This window comes from Drosophila willistoni (genome assembly GCF_018902025.1).
Source record: "Drosophila willistoni isolate 14030-0811.24 chromosome XR unlocalized genomic scaffold, UCI_dwil_1.1 Seg105, whole genome shotgun sequence".
In the NCBI taxonomy this organism is placed as follows: Eukaryota; Metazoa; Arthropoda; class Insecta; order Diptera; family Drosophilidae; genus Drosophila; species Drosophila willistoni.
Genome location: NW_025814054.1, coordinates 1939284 through 1960309, shown reverse-complemented (window position 1 = coordinate 1960309; position 21026 = coordinate 1939284). Strand labels below are relative to the sequence as shown.

General features: G+C 37.5%; 1 protein-coding gene across 1 annotated transcript in view; it reads right to left on the bottom strand.

Annotated features, from left to right (window-relative positions):
* The window catches only part of LOC6645061 (mucin-19), a 91798-nt gene that overhangs the window by 51333 nt on the left and 19439 nt on the right, over positions 1-21026 (bottom strand). Inside the window, exon 2 of the mRNA XM_047011695.1 lies at positions 16051-20335. Within this exon, the coding sequence (XP_046867651.1) occupies positions 16051-20335 (4285 nt within the window). The remainder of the gene's footprint in view (positions 1-16050; positions 20336-21026) is intronic.

The following is a 21026-nucleotide window of genomic DNA, read 5'->3' as shown; positions in this document are numbered from 1 at the left end:
CAAATGCCATTCTTAAAAGGGTGTAGAAGAAGCAGCAGGTGGAATGCTTTCATCTCACTTGCTCATTCTCACTTGCTATACGTAGATGCTGCGCTAGTCTAGTCATAGCAAAGTTCAGAACAAAGTTGAAGCATTGAATTGAATTAAAGCAAATTTCGCACATATCAGAATGCAAAGAATAAATTATTTTTAAGTAGCTGAAAAGCTAAAAATAAAACACATTTCTGCCACTTTTTTTGCTTTTTGTTTTTGTGTGTGCGTATTGTGTTGTTCTTTTGATTCTTAGCATATTGTTTGTTTTTGATAAGCCGCCAGCGTCGACGATCAAAAACCTAAAAATAACGCAATGTGTAGCAATGACAGTGCGACAAAGATAGATACATATGGAAAGGTACAGAGAGATAGAGAGGGAGAGCCAGAAAAATGAGAACAAGCTAGAATTAAAGGTCAAGCTTAAATACAAGCACTTGCTTTATCACTCTCAGATTCTCTCTCTCTCGCTCAAACATTCGGGCTTGCCGAAATCAAAGCATTCAGCTAGAGCTAAGCCGCGACTTCTCGATACCCTGTAAAACTTAATTGCCTAATAATATTTTCAATAGTTTAACAAAACTATCTTTAGCCATTAAAGCTAATTATATTTATTAGATACTAAAGCAAACTAGAGTCAAGAATCATTAGTTTTACCGCTTAAATCTTAAAATATTGTAGAATTATTGGTTCTTAGATCAAGTTTCGCATTAAGAAAAAAATATGCTATAAATTAGAAACCCTTGTAAATTAGTTTGAAGGGGAAATCGATTTACGGTTTCGAATTATCAGTGCTTGAGTACTTGAGTGTGTGTGTCATATGTAGCAAATTTATATAGTATTAACAAGATTTCTTCTTATACAAAAAAACATGTGTTCTTGAATATATTTTTTTAAATGCGAATTAAATTTTCCAAACTTTAAAGTTTAAACAATCTTTAGATAGATTGTTTTTTCTTAGAATGAAAGAAGCTTAAAAAGATTGATACGCCCACGATTATCTATTGGACACGGGGTATCAAAAAAAAGTAGAGCAAAGATTTACCGTTGACTGTCAACGCTAGCAGAGCGTCTGTTAGACCGACCAAGCGAGCGGTGGACAAGTGAAAAGCTCTAATGACATGTTGAAAGAACAAATTAAGATGTTGCGGCGGCTTAGGTTTCCCGTTTATTAGAAGTTAACTTAAAGTAACTAAACAAATTGTAAATTAATTATTTTTTACTTACAGACACAGATACTCTCTCTCTACTGATTTCATGTTCTTCCTCTAAGTCTCTTTCCCTCTCTCTCTTCCCCTCTCTTTTTGTCCGTGGCTATGAGAGTGAATGGAGCATAACAAATGTAAACGAAACAATTGCCGCAGATTTGTAACGCATTACTAAACTTGCAACAACAACAACAAATAACAACAATAACAAAAATTTAAAAAAAAAAAAGCACTGCATTAACCGAAAACCGACAGTAAACACACACACACACACACACGAGCGTCGAAAACAAACGGAAACAACGTTTCAGAATTCAGAACCTTCAATGTATAGAAAATCTGAAAGTAAAGCCCCCGTGTACCGACATCGACCAAGGCAAACAAAAGACTGAGCCAGAGTTGGGAATGGAAATGCAAGTTTTGTTGTTGTGGACACAACAGCAGCAGCAGCAGCAGCAGCAGCAGCAACAGGCCGAACAAACGATCGGATCGGATCTTGTACTGGGCCGATAGAGCGCACGCGGTCTCTCTCTTACTTACCCAGTCGGACTTTTGATGTCAGCAGGTCGGGTCATGCATGAAATTCCTATTTTCACCTGACAGAAGTAATGCGCTTTTCTCTTACTCTTTCTTACTTAAGCAAGGACTTTGCACTGTGTCATCTGTCAGTTTTTGTTCAATGACCTTCTCTGTAGAGAGGCAAGAGAGAAAAAAAGTGCAACGGCAAACTTTATTCCGCAAACCGCAGGGCAGTCCATGGGGAAATCAGAGTGAGGGAGAGAAAGGAGTTCAACATTTGCTGCTGCTCATTTCCGACTGGGTTTTTTCACACAATGTACGAATGTGTGTGTGTGTGTGTGTGTGTGTGTGTGTGTGGGTGTAGTTGTTGCTGCACAGAACACCACGGCGAACAGCAGCAGCAACAGCAACAGAGCATATACTGCAAAAATAACAGTTACGGGCAATTGCTGGTACTACAACAGCAAAAAACACAAAAAAAGGGAAAGGGCACATTGAGAGAGAGAGAGAGAGAGAAAGAAAGACAAAAAGATTGGACTGTCGCGTCTCTGGGAGCGGGAGGCTTCAATGCCAAATGATTGTTCACTGTTTTTGTTTTTTTTTTACCTTTTGGGTTAACAATTGCTATTCAAAACCAGATTTAAAATTAATTCCACAAGTTACTTTTAAATGTACGAGTATATCAATACTTAATACCCCCAAAAAATATATATATTTCTCTCTCTTTCAATCTAGTTATTCTCTAGGCTTCTCTTTGTTTCAAAATGTTAATGTCAAAATTTTAGATATGAAACCGTAAACGGTATTTTAAGTTACTTAGTTTCATCTTGAATTCGAAAGAGAGTGTTGATAAGTATTTTTAAAAACTTTCCATTTTTAGAATGGAAAATTTTAATAGGGTTGAGAATGTATAATTGAGTTTCGAGAGAGAATCGAAGCTGGAACTAGTGAAGCTCTAAATATTCTAAAAGGCAAACTTCAGGTCATATTATTTAAAGATTTCTGATTCTGTCAAGAATATACAATAACCACAACCTTGGAATCAAATACTTCAAATTTTCGTGTTTCCAGATATTTTACAACTTTAAACCATTTTATTGCAAAACTAGTATTTTTGGCACACAAGTGAGATAACAAGGTTTCCTGAACTGATAAACTTACTTGTATAAACATGTAAGATGTCAAATTTGAGACATTTTTGAATGAAATGTTATAAAAGATATTTGCAACTTGTTTGGACGTGGTTTTGTCGGAGCACAAAGAAAAAAAAACAGGAAATCAGGTTTTACAATTGTAACTAAAGTATAACAACTTATTACCATATGTTGATTGGAAGAGGGGTAAGTATTAATAAAGTCATCAAAGAGAAAAAGAAAATCTGGACATCGTTCAACAACTTGCTGAGAGCCTTGCGCGCTGCTAATAAGGCAAAAATGGCATTGGCCAATGCCAGGTGCCGTTATAACCATAGCCAATGACCAATGCAATGAGCCAACAGATCATGATGACGATGATGATGAAGAGAATGAGAATGCGATGATGATAATGATGATGAAAAGCGCGCGGAAATGCCATAGAAAATTGCTTAATGAACCGTTTCGCATTTGCTCCAAATGGCAGTGGTTCTGCCAACCAGTCCATAGATCAGAGAATCATCCAGCAAATAGCCAGCAAGCCAAGCTAACCAACCAACAACTAGGCAGCCAGTCAGTCAGTAGCTTTTCCTCCTCTCCTGTTGACCAAGTTCAATGCCATTAAGCAATCTGCTTGTGCTCTGGCTGCTCTAAACATTTCTACTACCATTTTCAGATGCAGCACACAAAAACAGATTTTCGGGGACAGGTTAACACCAGCAAAACGGCCAAATGGTGGGCTAGAGAGCAGGGCAGGGGGGAGGACCCCAGTAAAATGGTCATAAAAACAGATAAAAATAAATAAACAACGGACGAGCGTTGTAGCAAAAGCACACACACACACACACACACCTATGGAGGAGAGATGGAATATTTATTGCGTAGGAAAACACTTGTAAAAACTGCATTTTCACAGAATTTACTCGAAACTATTTCTCTCTCTCACTTGTTCATGCCCAGTACTTTTGCATGGCAAACAAAAAAATATATGTATATTCAAGATAGGCAAAGTGAACGTACTTAATACCCCGTTCCCCCGCCTTGTTTTTCAAACAAATTGTCTTCTCCTTTAACTATTTACGAGGTAACTCTTAGTCGTTGCCATTCACCTAGAGGATATTTGCGCAGGCGGCAACTAAAGCCAAGACTTGTGCACTTTAAATTGCATGACCAGGTGTATTGGGGATAGTGGTGGAATTGCAAGAGCTAAGGATGACGACGAGAAGAGGAGAGCCAACTCGTCTAGTCCATTTCCATGATGGTTGGAAAGAAGTTTAATGGTTGGCGGAAAAGTTTAAGATGAGATTGCAGCCAAATTGTAAGCGGCAACAACGGCAAAGAGAAAAAACCAAATGATTGAGAAAATAAGACATTAAGAGATGGATGATGCCTCAATCAACAAAACCAAAAAAAAAAAAAAAAAAAACAACAAAAAATTGAAGTACTTTAGAAAAAAATTGTTAGACAAATTGGAAACTATGGAAAATTGTTCCACGAGCTTTAAAAATCAATCTTCTTAAGTGGATATCTCCAAATTGTATGTGAGCCAGCCACGAAAAATTCCCTTGGCAGAGTAGAATAGCTGGTAAAGTTCTTAGAATAAAAGATATTACAAGATACAAACAAGAGACCTGTGGATGACCTCACACAACTTATAATGATTCTATGTACTTTTGCGCTTTGCGATGAAATATTTCAAGTTAATTAACCAGTAACCTGAGATTATTTTTACAACCAATTTGCCAATATCTTAGCGATACTATCCAACAATTGAACAAATTTCAAATTTACTATCCGTTTTTTTATGCAATTGTATTTTTACGACTATTTCTCTCTTGTTCTCTTTTCTCTGTAAGAATCAAATTGTTTTGCCAGCATTCGTTTTATATACCATAACAGAAATATATGTATAGACCGAGTAAATGGTAGTATAGTGTTTCATTTGTTCAGCATAAAAAATTATACGACTTACACATTCCACATACATATGTATATACACAAACCCCACATACGAAAAGTACGAATTGTACTTTCAATAAACATTTCCATTGTAAAAAATAAAAAAAAAAACTCACCCACCAAATGCAAGCACACAAATTCAACTTGGAACTGAATGTTCCTGATATACGTTCTCGTTGTTGTGTCAACTCACCTGTGAAATAGAGTAAACAAATAATTAGCATTAAATTATGTTTGACCAAGACGATAAAATACTAATAAATAATAAATGAAATGATAATAAGATGTAAAGAAACAAAATTCGAATAAATTTTTTTTGGTTTTTAAATTTAAGTCACGTCTAACACGGGGAGTTTGTCTCCTCTTGTGCACGTGCTAGCTAAATGAAGACAAAACTAATTAGCTAATTAATTAGTAAGAGAGCAACAACAATGAAAGCAAAACAAAAAACGAAAGGAGGCGAAAAGTAAACGGTGGCACAAAAAACTAGCAACAGAAATGAAGGCTAAATAAAAAAAAAGGAACTCATGTGTTTGTCGTGGGTGGGAGTGGGGCGAAAAATTTAAGTAATAAGCCAAGTTTTACATGTCCTAGGTAGAGTACAGATTCAACATATGTAATTACAGGATATACTTTATATATGTATATGTATATCCCTCAGTACTTCTCTACTTTTCGCTTCTCTTATTTTAGGTATTTCATATGGACTTTTATTTTTCATTTTATTTACCAACATTTAACTTGCCATTTCCTTGCATATTTCCTGTGCCCTCACCCCTCTGTCATTTACTCAATGGTTCTATGTTGTATTAGTCCTGACTGTGTTTTTTATGGCTTTCCTGTGCTTTGACTTTTTAATTAATGAAACATTTTTGTTTTTTATAGCCCAGAGACGAGACATTGGCCAAAAAAAACAAAATATTAAGTGTATGAGTCAGTCACGTGACTTTTGATGACAGGCTCTTAAGAAAAATCTGAAGATAAATATATTACTGGCGCCGTGTGATTATGATTCATGTCTCTCTCTCTCTCTCTCTCTTTCTGTATCATATTTCAGTTATCCATAAAAATATGAAATTTCATATCATAAACATACATATGTATGTATATGTATGTATAAAGTGTTGTCGTCCTTGACTGGCAATAAAAACGTATTAAAAGATTTCACTAGCTACTGTCGGTTTGGCCCTAAAGTTCATCTCTTCATTTGCACTTGTTATCAGAGTACTTTTCACCCTGTCAGTTCTTGAGTTATCTTCATTTAGCATTCATTACCTTAATATCACTGAAAAATGGCAAAGTTTAAGTATCCTTTTGCAAAAGGGTATAGAAAGAATGAAATTAGTACAACTTTTTGGTATAAAAATTTCAACTTTTTTAACGTTGCCAAAAATTGAATTATGTAGATTTTATGCTCCATACTTTTACGTATTCTTTTTCTATGTGGTGCGTGTGCGTGTGTGTTGGGTTTTTCTTTTTTGGAATGTTAGCTCACCTATCACCCTATTCACTCACACACACACACACCGACCCTAGGACATAAGGGACATTTCGCGTGCAAGCTTACCTCAACAAGGACTCCCTTGTGGCGTTTCGATAACTTCCAACTTCAACGTCAACCAAATACAAGGTATAGAGAGAAGAGCGGAGGGCTTGATTTAGTCTTAGGGCAACTCGTTCACGGCACGGCGTTTGGCATAAACTAATTGGCTCAAAATACAGTCAGTCTCACACACTGTTACTCACTCAATCACCCAAATTCCAACAGCAACAAAGAACAACAATAAAAAATTGAGATTTTTCAAGAGTCTTAAAATAAAATTTCTTTTGCTTATTTTTTTGCTTTGGTTTCAATGAAAACTCCGAGAAATTGGTTATTTAATTTTCTTCTTCCTTTGGTTCTTTGGTTATTTTGCTGTTGCTGTTGTTTTTCTGAAGGGTGTTAAACGAGTTTTTGGACGGAACTTGTTAATAAACGAAATTGCAAAACGAAACGTTAGCTTCGTTAGTTAATTTTTAGAAAACATACTGATATTTCTTACTGATTTGAATTCAGAAGTAAATTCGTTTTGCTCGGAAATTTCAGACGAAGCCTACTTTACTACACACAAAATGAGAGTGAATGAAATAAGAGAAATAGAGAGAGGGAGAGAGAGAGAACTTAATACTTATTAGTTTTCTGTTTCAGTTAGACCGAAGCCAAGTGATTCTGTCATTCAACCTGTCTGTCTGTCAGTCAGCCAGTCAGTCCGTTAGTCTGTCTGTCTGTCCATTTGCCTGGCTCTTGTTACCTTCATTTTTGCCTTTCCTTGCCCCCAACCCCCACACTTTGTCAGCTTAATGATGCAAACCAAAATGCAAAACCACCAAACAATCAAGTTGGCAATTTTCAAACCGAAATGAATGTTGAAATACTTTGGCTTTAACTGTTATTTCGTGCATACGTGCACAAATAACCGTTATAATACAGTTAAAACGTCAGAGAGAAAGAGAGAGATAGGCAGATAGAGAGCAAGAAAGGGGCAAGAGGTGATTGCAGAAGGAGGTGAACCCACATCATCATCTTCAACGCCAACTGATGAAACATAATTATGTTGAATCATTCACGTATCTGAAGGATACCCACAAAACACAGACGAGACCCAAAATAAAAGTTAAAAGACATGAGAGACGCAGAGGCAAAGACCGAGAGACAAAGCGGGAGTGAGAGAAAAGACGAGAAGGGTCTGCTACTCGTCTCATCCGAGTTTATGTGTGTGTGTGTGTGTGTTGTTGCTATTGTTGAAGCTTTGTAGGTGGCAAACGAAAGAGATTCGAAGTAAAGTGGAATGAAAACGAAATGAATCGCGGTTTTTTTGTTTGGGCCTGAAATGAGGACAACTAGCAAAAGGAAAGACGCAAAAGCTGAGACGTGTCGTGTACAAAGAAAAACCAGGTATTGAAACTTGTCTAACAATAGCTGGCTTAGGCAACTTTATGAATGGAAACCATAAGAAGTCACATTTATCCATGATAAACTTCCAGTAGCATTGCCTTTCAAAGTGATGGAGACCACAGTTATTTGTTTCGTAATTTCCTAATAAATCAGCATACTCCTTCTACAGGATAATCAAGAAAATCAGAGCCCTAAGGTATGCAACATTTTTTTTTATAAAGTGTAAAAGGATTTCTGTTCTTGCCAATTGAAATGGTTTGAAGAGTTTTTCGTGAACAACCTTGTAACTTAATACATATCTGTATTCATACGTTTTGGGGAAACGATGCCCATTTACCAATACAAAAGTTGATTAAATTCTTGAAAAGCCAGGACTTTGCTTTACTTAGGAATACGCATTAAGGCCAATGCGTAAGCCCAAGGGTATGCAAAAGTTGTTAGCTATGAAGTAAATTGGCTTTTAAGTGAAATTATAGCAGAAACAACAAAACAGAATTTAAGAGCTCTCTCTCTCTCTCTCTCCTTAAGGTGCACATAATTAAGATAAGAAATATTCTTGCTGCAAAGTAAAATTTATGAAATTTTCTAGCCTAAAAGTAGGCAACATGGGTTTTAAGACCAAAGTAATTTAGATTTTATGACAAAAGGTAATGGCAAATTTATCTTAGTTTAGTACTGAATAAATTTAAAATTCCACAGAAAATATATTTCCTTTTTCATCTAACGAATTTAAGTGGCCTAGACTATTCTTCAAGTAGCATGTTTATATATTCCAAATGCATTTCCAAAGCGATTTAAATTGCAAAAGAAAAGAGAGAAGAGAATACACACACACATACACAAACACACACACAAAATTTCACTTGTCATGGCAAGAAAAACCGAATCCTTTGGCGTAGCTCAAGAAAAAATGAGAATGAAAATTCATTGCAAATGTAAATAGATGGCCGCCAAACGGACACAGAGAAAACTTGATGCGTCTTCTTCGTTTCCCCCAGCTAAGGAGAAGAGTTCAACGTCCACGATAATAATAAAAAGAAAACAAGAGGGAAAAAAATATACAGAATTGGCAAACAAAAATGCCAGACAGTAGAAGTAACAGCAGAACAAACAGGCCAAAGGCGTGACTCGAGAAACGGGTGGAGGAGGTTAAGACTCACGCCCCCGACTTTTTACCGTGTTGTAAGTGACATGAATTACGCATTAAGTGAAAAGAAACACAACAACAAAAAAAAAAAAAACAAAACAAAAAATGATGATCGAGCAATCAAAATGTCATGACAAACATTTTGCTTGGCTAACCACAAAACTTATGCACATATGTATGTACATACATACATATGTGGCGAAGCAATCCTTCGAATGAAGGTAAACGAGACAAAGGAGAGACACTTGCCATGCGGCCTTCAAACCACTCACAGACACACAAACTCACACCCGAAAAACAAAAAAGGAAAAACTTCAAAAATTGTCCATGTGTACGTTGTTTTACATTCCGGAAATTTCTGCTTAACTGTTGCTGGTATAGGACCCAGCTTCATCCTACCTTTCTAACAAAAAATGCCACACACACACACACGTGCTTTCCACTCAGACTTCAAAGTTTGAAAACTTATTGCGGACCGTAACGCACCTTCCGCTTCTTTAGTTTTTTGTTTGTCAATTTATTATTTTCAAGATATATTTTCTTCTCACTTTTTTAATTTCTGTTTGGTCTTAGAGTCTGTTACTTTTTAAAGTTACATTAACTTGAAATTGGTTCGTAAATTTTGGCTCGTAAATCGTTAAGTGGAATAATGAAGGACACATGCGTTGTGTCCGCCACAGTTCCGTCCTGTTGGAAAACTCAGCGCGTACTGAGCCTGCCTTGTTGGTTGGTTAGCTGTTTTGTCGGTTTGTTGAAGAGATGATGATGTTGATGGTGTTGGGGCCCAGGCTGATACGGAGACAGGTTTTTCCCTGCGTTTTTTGCCATCAGCAGCAACGGTGGCAGCAACAACAACAACAACAACAACAACAACAACAATAACATTACAAGTCCTGAGTAAACAGCTGATCTGTTAGCCGGTTTTTGTTGTTCGATTTCGTTGGATATTTGTGCAACAACAAGTGAAGCGAAATCAACAAATGCAACAGAGAGAGAGAGAGAGAGAGAGAGAGGGAGAGAGAGAGAAAAAGCTAGATAGACAGAGAGCGAAAGCTATTCTCTCTTATTGTACACGGAACGAAAAAGAATAGAAAGGGTTTTTTTTTTACTTTTCCTTTTACATTTTGCAAAACAGCTGATCAACAAATATTAATCAGCTGTTTCTATAGTATTCTCATATCTTTCAGATACCGAACAGTTTATAGAAATAAGACTTCGTTGAAAGAAGGACATCGAAAAATTTGTGAAATTAAAATTGTAATAATTATTTGTAATAATAGAAAATGGTTTAATTTTTTTTAACATTTTAATGAACCTCTAAAAAAAAGAATTCTAAAGGGGTTCAAACATTTAGAACTGTTTGTCAATCTATTAGTCTATTAAAAATAGAAAATAGCACCTTTTCAGAAACTATCTTAAAAGTAAGTTATGTTAGATTGCTCAGTAATGTTTAAAGGGATAAACGAAGATACAGTTAAAAAACACCTACTTGACAGATTGAAGAGTTTTTAAAAAGTATATTTTAATTACGGAGACTATAAATGGAATCTCCTTTGACAATTATTAAACTATAATTTACAGAAACTTTCTATACTTGCTAATGATTTAAAATATCGTATATCAATCGAATTTGTGATACCCTTTATTAAAAAAAACTGCAGAGATTCTTTCAATTGATTATAAAAAAAAAATTCCCATCTCATCTATTTTTTTCTGGTTTAGCTTAAACTCCACTTTCAAACAATTTGTTTACTCAAAATAATTTTGAATAGCTTTAATATTTAGAGACAAATCTCTTGATTCTATATTCCTGTATGGAATTACTATCCATGTTTGCGATATTACATTTAAATACACCCTTGTGTCCCATTTATAGATACAGGGTATAACAAAGCTTTTAGCCATTAGCTTTTATCTATGTTTCTCTTTTCTAGAGACTTGACGAATTCGCTGTTAAACTTTCGCTATTTCTCTCTCACTGGTTCGGCTGTTTCTCGCTCACTCGCTTTCGCTCTGTCTCCCAATCAAATTGGAAGAATTTGTTTGTACCTGCGCAAAGGGACGAAAGGACGAAACCTTTTATGGTCGTATCCCCTTTGTTCTCCCCACTTTGCACTTTTTGACAATTCAAACTACTGCTACTAACTACACTCACTACTCACTCTAGAAATGATGCTTGTCAAACTGTTTTCAACTGTTAAATTTGAGGCGTGCCCCCAATTTTCTTGGACGACAGGATAGAGACGGGGGTGGGTGGGGGAGTGAGACGAGGCAAAGGATGTGCAACCGCAACGTGGAACTGAGCTGAGTAGTAGCAACTCACACTTGACCGCAAGCTCGGCGGTGTAGCAGCGCGTACCATGTGGCGTATGAGTAACCTATGATAAATAATTATCCAGCAAGTGTGAACAAAACAGCAGGCATGGCAAAAGATTCTCTTAAGAATAATTAAACATAACCGGGAAAGTCAAACGCCCACTTAGGCACGCCCCATGAAAAGAGGGAGTCAGTGAGGCCTTCCGACCGTTAGCTAATATAACTCATACGCCTAGTGAAAGCCGTTGCTATAATGAGGTTAAGTGAGTTATGATTATTTCACATTCCCAAGGGAGAGTCACAGAGCCACAGTATAAGAGAGTGTGGCTTTTCCTTAAGTTCTTATTTTTTCCCCTTGTTTTCAGCCACATGTGTGTCCTAGCGTAAATTTATGAGGAGGTCCTAACCAAAAAACAACAACACACAAAACAAATTAGTTCTGTGACATTTTTATTGCCAGAAAGTTTATTTTTCTTGTGGTTCTCTGTTCTTTTTGTTGTTATTGTTTTTTTGGGAGGGGGCAATGGCCGCCGGTTTTGCCTCTTCTGGGCAGCAGGTTAATGAACCCATTTTCTTTTATTTTCGCTTTAAAATTCAATTTCTTACTTTTCAGTTGTATGTAGTACTTGGAGAGAACTTGTTGTCGAAACGGTTAGGTAGCGAAATCCATCTGTTTGGGTTCGCAAGGATATTTCATGCCTCATTAGCCAAAGGACATAATTATAAATGATTTCAGTAGCATGGCAACAAGCGAAAGCAATAGACAGCAGGCAAATGACCTTAAGTTGAATGTCCTTTTTTTCGGTGAACTTCGCCAAAGACTTTCGCTTTTACATCAGCTTTAACATAATTATACTCTATAGTCATGGAGTTAAAGGTTTTTTATTATGTATGTGCATATATCCTTATTGAGTCAGCTCAGGCTGTTCTACGGAGGCTCAAAGATGGTTTTGAAAGAAATCCAAAACAGTTTTTTAGGAATAAAGTTTTGTTCAATAGCCGTTTTTATTTTTTGGATGAAAGGTATTACAAAGTCGTTTAAAAAAGTTTCATTTTTTTTGTCAGAAGCTTTCCTTTTTCTTTGTTTGGGTCCACCAGGGACCAAAATGAAAGCAGTGCTAAGAAGGAACCCCAAAAAGCAGAGCAGACAGACAAATTGTAAATAGCATCATGCATGTATGTATGTTGGCCATGTGTGTGTGTGAGTGTGTGTGTGCGTCTTTTGCTTGGCCTCTTAGGGAGCAGACGGGGCAAACGATTGTCGAACTTTTCTTGTTGATTTTGGAGTGGTATTTGGCCGGCTTTAACTCAATGCGCTTTATCTAGAATGCCTACATTTTATTTTTTTGGGAATTTTAGAGGGGTTTTCTCATGATTGAACAAACACAAGAAAAGAAAAAGTATTTATATATGTGTATGAGAAAAACAGAACTTTTCAATTTGGTCATGTCTAGACGGAAAAACATGCTGATGCCCAACAGCAAAGATAAACTAAGCAAATACAAATTCATATTCAAGACAGATAATTGTTAATAGAAATTGGCTTAAATGTGTGTTACGCTGGGTCAATTGCTCGACTTTTTATTTTTTTTTTTTGAGTAAACCTGTACCATGTTGTGTTGTCCATTACTAGAACTTACTTAAGCCACTTTGTTTCAAAAGTGTTCTACAAAGTTTGGTTGATATTTTAAAGAACTTTGGCCTTTTACCCTAACTTCTAAGGGTTTTCATTATGTTTATTTAGTATACATAGCTCAAAGACTTTGAATATCTTTGAACGTTAGGTTTTGATACAAATAATCTTAACAATTGATTTCAACTAATTATAATTGGCAATGAAAATTCAGACCTAATTAGGCACCAAATTCTAAGCTTTTTATTTAATTCTATTGCTTTTTCTTCCGTATTTTCGTGTTTAAGACCACGCAGCATTTTAATAGAAGCATAGATAGGCTAGGATGTGTAGCTAGTGTTTTTTTTTTTGGAAAACAAGCACCGAAAAGTATCACTAAGATATTTAAAATTCAACTTAATGATAATTCCTTCGAGATTTATAATAAACAAAAACTTAATACATTCGATTTGAAATCTATAAACTCAGTGGCGCCACAGAAAACCTAAATACTCAACAAATGATGGCGCCACTTACAAAATCAGAGCGCCATCTAGCGTTCATATTGACCAAAAAGCTTTGTATTCGTTTCAAAATGGGAAAGTTCCGTTTCAAATTTGAAATTAGCTAGAGCGTAAAATTTAAAATAAGAAATAAATAATATTTTTCATTAGCAACAAATTCGGAGTTTCGTTTGTTTTTAGCAACAACATCAACAATAACAACAATTAACACCAATAAACATTTAATGCACTTTCGAATTTCGATTTTTATTAGTTTAGGTTAAACGCATTTTCATAGGATACGACACGCTGGGCGTGGAACGGCGGTACGCTGAAAATGTAAAATAATAAATCAAAGCAAATAAAAACTTATAAATATAACAAAAAATGCAAAGCAAGCAATAAAAATAGAAATTAACAACAACAAAATGAAAAATAAAATTACTAGCAAAACGGGTTTTTTTTAACATTTTATTAAGTATAATAATAATAATAATAATATTTTCGCTGTAGTTTTCGTCGTAAAAAAAAATTTAAAAAAAAATAATTATATATGTGACTACATTAAGGAAATTGTTTATAACTTAAACTCTTAAATTTTGAGCTGAAAATATACAAAGAGAGAGAGAGAGATTTTTGTTTTCGTTTAAATATTATTTGTTAATAATAAATGAAATATTCGTTGTTGTTTTGGGTCGTCTGGGATAGTTCTTTTTTTTCGTTTTCTTTTTTTCGATGTCTGGTAAATGTGCTTAAACATTATTTAATTAATTAATTAATAGAACATAATTAAGTAAAAATCATTGGCACAAGTTGCAGTCAAAAACAAACAAGTAGAAAAATATATAATAATATGATTAACAATTAGAGAAGGAAATAAAAACAAAGGGGTAGAATAAAAAAAAAAAAAAAAACTGGTTAAAGAACTTGCCAAGGTTAGTTTTAAAAAATATATATGCTTGATGTGCTTAAATATATGTTTGTTATATGTATAGAAAAAAAAATACAATACTTTTGGTATAAGATAAACTAAAATACAAATTATATGTCATATATTTATGGATATATAATATTCAAATATATATCTATGTATATATGTAAGTAGATATAAGTGCACTTTGTGGCCATTAAACAATCAATTTGCATCATTTCTCTCTTTTTTTTCATCAAGGTTTTTTTTTTTGTTTCTTCTTTCTCTTTTTTTTATAATTACAACAATATGGGTGTATGTGTGTAACAACAACAATCAGTTGAGAGCAATTGCTATAATGATAATCACACCAATTACGATCAAACATAAAGTGAGCAAATCATTAGGTGTAATCAGGCCCACTGTGCAGGCGACAAGTACGTGCTCAAGTGTTGTCAAACCACTGCCAAGATGTACAGCAGCTCCTCCTCCCGCTGCCAGTTGTTGTTGTTGTTGTTGTTGTCGTGGTAATGCCACCAGACGCTGTTCCCCAAATACAGACAGAGCCTTTCTACTGGTTGTGGGTTGTTCCTGCGACTGCTGCTGCTGCTGCTGACGCACATCGTTTGCATTAGCATCTATATGTCTCACCGGATGTCCTTTGCGGCATCGTGTAGCAGTATCTTCATTGGCTTCTTCTTCTGCATCTTCTTTGTGCTCTTGTTCATTACTTGCTAAAGTATCATTAATCGATATATGATCATTGGTTTTGATATCATCAGTTACCGCTGCTGTTGCTTCTTGCACTGTTTCCATTTCTTTATCTTGTTCTACTTTGGTTTCATAATTAACTTTCAGCTCAGTTATACTTAGATTTAATTGCGGTGTCTCATACACAATTCGCGATGACTGCGCTACCGAATCGCATTCATCCTCATCTTCTTCGATCAATATGGGTAATGCTTCAATTTTCATATTCTCCTTTGATGCCTCCAATGACTTGTACATTGACCCATTGGCCAAATTATAAACCTCTTGACTTAAGGTCAATGCTTCTTGGGTATTTAGATCTAGATCTTCTATGAAACTATTGAGTAAATCGGCTACCTTTTCGTATTGTCGAGATTCATCGTTCTCTACCTCTTCTCTCAAACTCTCGTAGAGTTCTTCTGCTGTGGGCAAAGGAGGAAATTCAACTTCTACTATGTCTTTTCGTTCATTTTCATCGTCATCATCATCATCATCTTCAGTTGTGGATATAGCTACCTCGCTTACATAATGCTCTTTTACCTCAAAACGGCTATTATACGATGATTGCAATTGCAAGGAAGCATTTGCCTGACTATTCAATGGGAAATCGGTTAAACTAACATTACCCGAATCGGGATTTGATGAGATTTCCTCCAAAGAACTCAATGAATCGCAATGGGTAACAGCAGCAGTTGATGGTTCTGTATCGACTACAATGCGTACTTTACTATTATAGATGCGATTGAAATTAGGTGACAATTTCACCTGTTGACAATCATCTTGCTCTAATATAGTTTCTAGCTTACAATTATCATTAGTAGTAGTATTGGTATCGGTATTGGTTGACAAGCTGGTAGTATCAATCAAATTTGGTTTAATAGCATTAGCATTAGATGGAAGAGGGTGGAGATGGGTTTCATTATTATTATTATTATTAATAATATTAGTAGTAGTGGTAGTGATAGCAGCATTGGCAGCGTTGGCAACATTGGCGGTACAAGGCGGCGGTTTCAGGGTAGCGCCTTTACCTGTTGTTGTAGTTGTTGTTGGTGGTGCTGGTAGATGACGTTTCGGTTTCTCTTCAATGCCAAATATGGCAGCCAATTCTTCACTAGAATTATATTGCGATGGCGATGATGATGCTCCCGACGATGCCCTTTCACCATCCTTTGATTTTCTTTCACTTTTCGGCGTCAATTGCAGGGGAGAAGAAGCCGGCTCTGTTTTGGCCGCAGTTTGATCTTCAATTGAATCGAAATTATTGGTGGTGCTGTTGCTATTACTGGTGGTTGTGGTTATAGTGCTAATTGTGGTTTGATTTGGCGTTGTCTCTTTATCGTATGATGTGGTGCTAAATGTTTTGATTGGATCTGAAGTGCTGGGTGCTTGATAATCGCTGCTCTGTGATTTAATATAATCACTCGATGAATACGGATTGAAAGACGTTATGCTCGAGGACATGGGACGACTGGCGTTTGAGGGGCTCGACGATGATTTGGCCAAACAATCGCTGCTCGAGCTAAATGAACTGGCGGTGGTGCTCACATTATTTGGACCGCTGCCGCTTCCACTGGTCATGCTTGGTGCTGTGGTGCGTTGATCATCGGTGGATATGGAAGAGCTGTTGCCTGTTGTTTGTTGACTTTTCGCCTGACGTTCGCATTCTTGCATTATGTGATCAATCTCTTCGAGAGTTGTACGTCCTACAACTCCACCTCTAACGCCACCTCCTCCTACTCCGACTCCTGCACCCGTAATCTCTGCAACGGTATAAACATTATTTGCATCAATTGTTGGTGCTTGTTTGTTGTTGCTTTGGGCTGCATCTTTACAGGCTGTTGTTGTTGTTGCTGTTGCTGTTGCTGTTGCTGCTGGTGAGAGATTATCATAGTCCGGATTATTGGCCAATTCACTTAATTGTCGCATACAACGCCTGGCAATATGTTCAATCTTATCCGATTGTATTGGATCCAGTTTCTTGATAAGATTCGGCATCACCAATTGCTGTTGATCCTGTCCTGCCGCCATTGTTGTAGGCTGCTTCACCTGAACTGCCTCATGGACCACAACTGGCGGCTCTGTGGTCACAATATCTTTAAGGATCTTCTCACATACAGCATTTGCTGCCTCGGACACTTCATCGATGGCTCGTATCAGTTTACCCTCCTTGTGAAGTTTACGTGATGGCTTCTCTTGTTGTTGATTTGGATGTTCGTCCTTCTCATTGGCATCTGGCAGCGTATCAAGCAACATTTGACCACATCTCTTGGCCGCCTCGGATACTGCCTCAATCTGTTCGAGATCCTCCTCTAGCTTCTGCTGTTCCGCATTCAATTTTGGCCTGGCCGCTGTAATGAGAGCCTCCTTGCGCAACTCATTCAATTCGTGGCTCAATTTAATGCTACTTGCCTGAGCATCTTGAGCAATCTTATTCAGGGCATCCTCCAGAATAGGTTCGGGTGTTAGACTTTTACGTGGTGCTGGCACTGGTTGATAGGGCAATTTGCCCGACGGTTCATCTTTGGCCAAACGTTCCGGCAATTGAGCAATGGCCCCGCCCAGACTAGGATGACGGAAAGGCACTTTCTTCACCATATTTAGTTCCTCTTCCTGAGCCTTCAATTTCCTTAGTAGATCCAATGTGGCTGGTATATCACTTGTTTGCTGCAAATTAGTCATACTGCCTGCCCTCTCAATGTTGCGACTGAGCTCCATGTAGCTACTTAAATCTCCGCCAGATGGTTTGGCTGCATCTCTCTGTATCAAATTGTATATATTGGCCGATTGAGTTCGTATGGCTCGCTGTTTCTTTTGCATGGGATAATTGAATGTGGATTTGGGTCCCGGGGGATCTTTACGCAATGCACGCACAGCCAAATCATCTTTAACTATATCGGGTGAACCGCTTTTCTTTGGCTTCTGCTTCAGGACGTGTGGCAATCCTTCAACATGCAAATAATCTGATTGCGGAGCTGGCACAATAGGACCCAGAGGTATACCGAATGGCAATTGCTTTTCCACCGCCGAACGATTGTGTAAATTGGCCAATTGAAGATTTCTATAAGCCACATCATCACGTATGGGATCTGGTTCACCGGCCGGTGAATCACCATCATCATCATAATCATCAGCATGGGCCAAAGCAAACTTTTCAAAGTCACTGGGCGTTGGTATACGCGCAGGCTTCTCTGCTACTGTTCCCACTCCCACTCCGATTCCCACTACACCCACTTGCTCCTCTTTGGGTTCGGTCAGGCCCAGAGATTTATAAATTGCCTCCAGTTCATTGATCGCCTCCTCCAAATTGGCTGGCTTTTTGCGTGGAAAGTATATGGGTGCTGCTGTTGGAAGACTTTGATTTCGTTCCTTATAGATCTGTTGTGATGGTTGTTTCTGTTGATGTTGTTCCCGCTTTTCGGCAATATATTCCTCATATTTATCACCAGATCTACGCTGTTGCTGCTGTTGATGTGGCATAGAGTTGGTCTTATGACGTATCTCCACATAGTTTTCGGAACGATTTGTATCATTTGGATTCGGTTTGATGTGTAAGCTACCGCATATAACATTATCCTGACTGCTACTGTTATTGTTGTTGATCATTCTTTTTGGTTTTTGTACTTCGGAATACATGGGCATATTACAATTGGCATAATCACTCAATCTCGAACTGGATATAGAACGTGGTTTCGCTATGGGTAGAGCAGCAGCTGGTGCTGGTGCCGCCGCCAAACCACTTTTGGAAGTTCTCAATATGCCACTAGAGGCTGGTATCTCGTCTTTGTGATTCATACGTTCCATATCCATCATGTGTATGGGTTTGCGAGAACGTGGCGTAGCATCGGCTATATAATGAAAATCAATGCCATTCGGTAATGACTGTTTACCCGGTTGAGCTTTACGTTCCGATCTGGTGATAAACCGTCGATGACCACCTCCAGTTGGAGCACTGACTATCGATGAGGTCTGACTGGCTGGCTGAGAGTTGAGAGAGTGCACCGATTGATAGTGCGGTGGCTGCCAAATGCGATCATCGGACACACAACGACCACCGCCGCCATGATCAAATGAATACATCGAAACGGGTCTCAAATCCCCAGAACTTGAACCCATCTGTGTGGGCACTCGTCGCAGAGGATCCCGTGGAGGTGGTGGTGGTGGCAAAGGTTTACTATGCATACGACCATTGATATTCTGTAAATGCATATGACTATCATAGCTAATGCTGCGTTTATTGTCATTTTGCATGGAGTTTTGCAATGGCTTTGTCTGTGTGTGACCCTGACTTGGTTGCCATTGTACATAACCTCCTGAGGATTGCTGTGGCTGATAGATCGACAATGGTAAGGGTTGTGTCTTATAGCGTTGCTGTTGTTGTTGTTGTGGGGGCGGCATGGTGGGTACACCACCATGACTTTGTTCACCATCGCGGGATAAACGTTTGTAATAACGTTCATTGCGTGCCGCTCGACTTCGTCGACTTTGGCCAGATGTTGAGCCTATTGAGCCACCTGGCATAAGAGCTTGCCCGCCACTATGTATACTCTCGTCGCTGCGGTATTTTGAAAAGGTTGAGGAATTTAAGGAAATCATTTCCTCTTCACTAGAGCGACCACCATTTGCTCCACCTCTTTGAGCTGATCTTGATTTATGTTGCGACGGTGGCGCTATTGGCATTAGCATTCTTCGATCCAATGAATTGCTAGAACGTGGATAATATTGACTTGGTTGATTTTGATAATATGGCTCTTGGTGTTGTTGCTGCTGTTGTTGTTGTGTATGATGATGTTGTGGTGGTGGTTCAACCATTTCCAATGGTAAAAAGAACTCATTATCCACCTGTTGCTCCATCATTCGATGGGGCATTACAATGTGATCGAAGCCCATTTGCTGCCTCTGACTGGACGCATTATTCGAGTTGCGTGAACTTTTACCTTGTTTCGTCTTAGATTTGTTGCCAGCACTTTGTCGTTGATTGGGCTGAAAGCCCGCCTTGCGATCCTCCTCACTGGATGAGGCGGAAATTTCAGCTTCCTTTTTCTTATTATTATTACGAAATAATCGTCCAAATGACCATTTCTGTTTGCTAGTCAACTGTTGATGTGAGCCGCCCAGACCCTGCTGATGATGCTGCTGCTGCTGTTGATGATGTTGATTGCTCCTTAAACGATCCATTTCTAGATCCTGATCCTCCTGTTCGTTGTGTATATCTGCTTGAGTTGTTGTCGTTATTATTTTAGTATCCTTTTCTTCGTCGTTGAGCTGTAGCTCTTTGGGCAATGGCAATTGAGGCCGCCAACTGGTCTGAACAGTCTACAAAAAACAGAGAGAAAGAGAGAAGGCAAACGATTAGTTGTTTCCATAGAAAATTTCAATAGGCAGCGCAAATTCAAGTCAAGTTTTGTGTAAACATTTATTTTATTTAATTTTAATGGCTTGCTCTTTGTGATAAGATTTCATTGTAGTACGACATACGACCCTGAGATAAGTTAAGACCTTTTTAATGGCCTCACGTCGACGTTAACATTTACATCACATCTAAGATATAGATAGGTACCAAAAGACAACCAGGGTCGTTGATCGCTAAAAAAAAAAAAAGACCAGCTTTAAACTGATCCGCATAGTAAGAGAGGTTGGTCTTCTTTTCTCTGTCACTTTTTTTTCGCCAACTCTTGCAAAATTTCTTTATCGTTTGCATTTAGCTCCCACGCTAAGAGTCTTCACTTGACTTGTCATGTCAGCGGAAACATCTGATTACCATATCATTTTAGATATTTAGCATAATACTAATTGCATAAAGAGAGCAAATAAAAAGCGACACAACTAAAAAAGCACACATAGAAAACGTCTCTTATCAATCAAGTTGGAGAAGAGGTAAACAAATTGTAGCTAAAACACAAGTCCATTAACTATTTTTATTGAAATGAAAGCTTTCCATCCTAAATCTTTGGGGCTGAGATATGAATTTACATTTCATGTTTGTGCAGAAAATAATTAAGTTTCC